Source organism: Trichechus manatus, unplaced genomic scaffold, assembly GCF_000243295.1.
Source record: "Trichechus manatus latirostris isolate Lorelei unplaced genomic scaffold, TriManLat1.0 scaffold00031, whole genome shotgun sequence".
Lineage (NCBI taxonomy): Eukaryota > Metazoa > Chordata > Mammalia > Sirenia > Trichechidae > Trichechus > Trichechus manatus.
Genome location: NW_004443967.1, coordinates 21,699,895 through 21,704,465, shown reverse-complemented (window position 1 = coordinate 21,704,465; position 4,571 = coordinate 21,699,895). Strand labels below are relative to the sequence as shown.

The following is a 4,571-nucleotide window of genomic DNA, read 5'->3' as shown; positions in this document are numbered from 1 at the left end:
CAGGTGGGGGGCTGGAGGGCAGGCAGGGGGCTGGGGGGCTGGAGGGCTGGGGGGGGCACTGGAGGACCGACGTGTAGCAGCCCACTCCCTCCCATCCGGTCAGCCCCAGGCCAGGTCTGAGGAGCAGCCCTGGCTCCGAGGCGCCCACTTGTAAACCACAATCTGGGCGTCACACACTCCAGACACCAGCCAGCATCCTGGGATGGGTGCGAGGGCTGACTGTCCGCAGGACCTTGCCTCCCTGTGGCCGGCCCAGCGGTGTGCCCCAGGCTCTAGAGACGTGGGGCGGGAAACTGCCCCTGTGGTCTCTGGTGAGAAAACTGGACAAGCAAGGCTGTGATTGAAAATTACGATGCATGTCTGCTGGGCTGATTGTTTGTATCTCTGTGAGGTTTTCCACAAACGTGATAACCAATTCCACACGAATCTCAGGCATTCTTCTTCTTGATTACAGAGTAAGAAGCGGCGCCAGCCGACTGGGGACAATGACGGAACAGCTGCACATCGTGTGCACCTGTCAGAAGCTGTCCCTGCTGCACAGATTCCACCGTCGCTGCAGACGCGGCGCGGGCAGAGCAAGAAGAGCCCAGAAAATCAATGCGTCTTGGACTGAGCAGTTGCTAAACACAGAAAACATCTCTATCCAACAGGCCGTGCTGAGAAAATTCCTAAGCCCTGCCCTGGGACGGCCACAAAAAATTTAATCTCTCCAAATCCTCACCAGGGCACTCCATCCTGCACCCTGACAGCCACACTTATAATTAATTATACAATTTCGATGGGGCTATCGACTCAACAAAGCTATAAATCATAGAAAAAGTCAATAAGCATGGACACGTTCAATCACGTCCCCACCAATGATTACTACTCTTAAAATACAATAATTATTTCCAGGAGCCAGCTCGAATTAAATTTCTGTCAGGTCGGTACAAGAGTGTGGTGATGAAGGATGCGATGGATTTTGGGGGTGAGCCGCGCAGACACATCCGTCCCGAGGGCGGGTGTTTGAGCCGGGGGCCGGGCGCGGCGTGCGTGGCCAGGCCGTGAGAGCGCGCCTGTCTCCACTGGCTCCTCAGGACGTTCGTCTTCTGTCGGGGCTGCCCGTGTGAGGGTGACCGCGGTGGTTCTCTGTGTCCCGTGCACGTGGGGCAGGGCACGGGCACACATGGGCGCCAGGGGCACCTCTCAAGTGCCGGGGTCCGCAGCAGCTGGATGCAGCGCTGCCACACACACCGCCTGTGCGGTCGACTCCTTGGAGCAGAGACACGAGGGTCAGGGCGTGGAGGGGCCACAGCCAGCTCCAGGTAGGCCCCAGGGAACAGGGCGCACACCTGGGGGGCCCTGGGGAGCTGGCACACATCTGGGGGCCCCGGGGAGCTGGCGCACAGCTAGGGGGCCCTGGGGAACAGGGTGCACACCTCAGGGGAGCTGGGAGCACGTATGCTCAGCACTCACCGCAGTGCCGTTGTTGTCTTGGAAAACCTCCTGGTTGAAGTAGTCAAAGAGCTTCTTTTCCAACTGAAGCATGACCTACAGAATCAAAGGTGGGGGGTCAGCGCAGTGGGGGGCACCAGCATGTGTGCATGGCCCTCTGTGACCTCGCTTGCTCTTGGACCCTCACTTCTCCCACGGTTCCTCTGAGCCCCCCACCCTGGAGGCCTTGGTGGCCAAGGGTGGCCTGTCGGGTCTGCCCTGTGGGGGCCAGCTCCTCAGAGAGCCTGACTGGAGGCCACGCTGCTCCCCGCTGCGAGCAATCGAAGCGCGTGCCCATCACAGAGAGGACCACTCAGCGGTGTGCAGCCCTTCCTGGGCCTGGGCCACGGACCAGCACAAGTGTGCGACCACATCCAGTACATGCAGACTGGCATGCACATTGCCAAGGAAGTTCACGTGTGCCACCACACCCAGTGCACATGGACCAGCACGTGTGCTGGCACTCCCAGTATACATGGGGGCCTACCTTCCGGTCATTGTCCGATTCTCGAAATATCAGCTTCACGACCTCGTTGGTGTCGGCGGCCCGGATGGTCTGCATGGTGGCTTTTGTACAGAGAGTCTGTGGAAAGACACAGAGAATCGATTGCAGGCGAGGGCCCTGGCCAGAGAAAGGCAGGGCCCCGTGGTCACGTGGCAGCGATAAGAACGCGGAGTGTGGACTCCAGGCGGAGGGGCTGTGCATGCCACAGGCAGCCGCACAGGAAGGGCACCCCAGCCCTGCTCCCCACGCACCTGCCCAGCTGGCTCCCCGTCCCATCAGCTCCCAGCCTGCTCCTGGGCTGTGGACTCAGCATCCACCGAGAAGGCGCCACAAGGAGCTCCCAGTGCAGTGCCTTCCTACCCTCCTTGTAAGCAAAGCACAGCACGGAACAGTTTAAAGAACTGCAAAATCGCCTCCAGATAAGAGAAGGGCAGGACTCATGGTGAGTCACCAAACTGTCCTGAGAAAGGAACCAGCCACCAGCCAGTCGGTGAATGCCAGGACGCCAAGAGTCTGGCTCCTCACCCTCCACCATCCATGTCCCTGGCATTCCCTCATAAGCAGATGTGGCATGTACCCTGGGGAAGGTCTGCACGAGACCTTGTTAAGCACAGTCCATGCAGGCCCGGCAAGTGCAGTGGGTGAGGGTGGGTGACACACCCTGTGGTCCACAGAAACCAGCTTATTGGGCTCCTCGGGGCGGGCAGTGCACCCTGGCAGGCCAGGGCAGCAGGAAGGACTGATGAGCAGTGGCCCTGCTCAGCTCCCAAGAGCGCCAGGTCATGCACCAGGGAGCTGAGGGGCAGCCGTGCCCGTGGCCTGAGGTGGGGGCACAGGTGAACAGCCTCGGGACCCACACTCTCTGCAGTGCGCAATCAGCTGAGGAGCAGCAGGCGGGGGAGCGGGGCGGATGGCATGCCTCCATGGGGACATGGACCATCAGGAGGCCAGTGTGCAGCTACACCATCCACAAGGGGTGGACCAGGCTGACAACCAACACACGGCCATCGACTCACTCACTGTTCAGCAGGCGGGTCAGAAAGCTCTTCCTGTCTGGACCTCGTGAGGAAGGAGGAGCTTTCTCATGCAGGGGTAAGGGGTTCCCAGAGACCAGGACCCCACCAGGGGGAGGAGATGAGGCCTCAGGGCGGCTGCAGCTCTGTGAGCTTGAGAGGAGTTATGAAAACTCAGAACAGTTAAGAATCGGAATAAATTTAACAAAAAAAGTGCAAGACTTGTACCCTAAAACTACAGAATACTGCAGACAGAAATTAAGATGGAAGTAAACTCTGAGGCATCCTGTGATCATAGATTCGAAGACTCAATATTATCAAGATGGTAGTTTTCCCACAATTAATCTACAGATTCAACACAATCGCTATCACAGTCCCAGTAGGTGTTTTTTTTTTCTTTTTGTGGAAACAGATGAGCTGATTCTAAAATTACACAGAACTGCAAAGGTCATGGATGACCACTGTTAAAGAAGAACGAAGTTGGAGGATATACACTGTTTTCAGAACTTACTATCAAGCCAGGGAATCAAGAGAGCCGGTATTGGTACCAGAATGGGCACGTGGACCAAAGGAACTGAACCAAGAGTCCAGGAATAAACCCTCACATCTGAGGTCAACCGGTTTTCGACAAGGGTGCGAGGACAATCCAGTGGGGACAGAACACTCTTTTTAACATGTGGTCCTGGGAAAATACCTGCACATGCAAAAGAATGACCGTAGATCCCTGCCTCACACCATATACATAAAAACAGACCTTAGATCCCTGCCTCACACCGTATACATAAAAACAGACCTTAGATCCCTGCCTCACACAGTATACATAAAAACAGACCTTAGATCCTTGCCTCACACCATACATAAAAACAGACTCAAGACAGATCTTGGACCTAAATGTAAAACTGTGAGACTTCTAGAAGAAAACACAAGAGAAAAATCTCTGTGACCTTGGGTTGGGCAAACAGTACTTACATAGAACACCAAAAACATGCTCCATAAAAGGGAAAAAATGAAAAATTGGACTCCATCAAAATTAAAAATTTTTGGTTTCAAAAACTACCGTTAAGAAAATGAAAAAACAAGCCACAGATTGGAAAAAATATTTACAAAATATCTATTTGATAAAGGACTTGTGTCTAGGTGTATGAAGAACACTTACAACCCACCTGACAAACAACCCAATCAATCAGCAGGCAAAGGACTCAGATATGTCACCCAAGAAGACACACCATGGCCAACAAGCCATGAGAAGATGCTCGACACCATCCATCCTCAGGGAGACGCAATCCAACCACACAGAGACACCACCTCACACAGACCAGAATCCAAGCCAGGTGATGACAAGGGGGGAGGCTGGCATGCGCTGCTGCTGGGAGCGTACATGGTGCAGCCGTTCTGCTCATGCAAAGACCACATGCCATGAGTCCATCCACACGAAATGTCCAGAAAAGGCAACTTATAGACACAGAAAGCAGACGGGTGGTTGGCTGGGGCTGGGTGGGAGCAGGGACTGACCCCAGGGGCTGGGTGGGAGCAGGGACTGACCCCAGGGGCTGGGTGGGAGCAGGGACTGTCCCTAGCGG

General features: G+C 55.3%; 1 protein-coding gene across 5 annotated transcripts in view; it reads right to left on the bottom strand.

Annotated features, from left to right (window-relative positions):
- INPP5A (inositol polyphosphate-5-phosphatase A) overlaps positions 1 to 4,571 on the bottom strand; it is a 194,414-nt gene that overhangs the window by 14,192 nt on the left and 175,651 nt on the right. For all 5 annotated transcript variants that reach the window (XM_004374944.2, XM_023730064.1, XM_023730067.1 and 2 more), the window contains 2 exons: positions 1,961 to 2,056; positions 1,456 to 1,530 (listed from right to left, as the gene is read on the bottom strand). In XM_004374944.2, the coding sequence (XP_004375001.1) occupies positions 1,456 to 1,530; positions 1,961 to 2,056 (171 nt within the window). The remainder of the gene's footprint in view (positions 1 to 1,455; positions 1,531 to 1,960; positions 2,057 to 4,571) is intronic.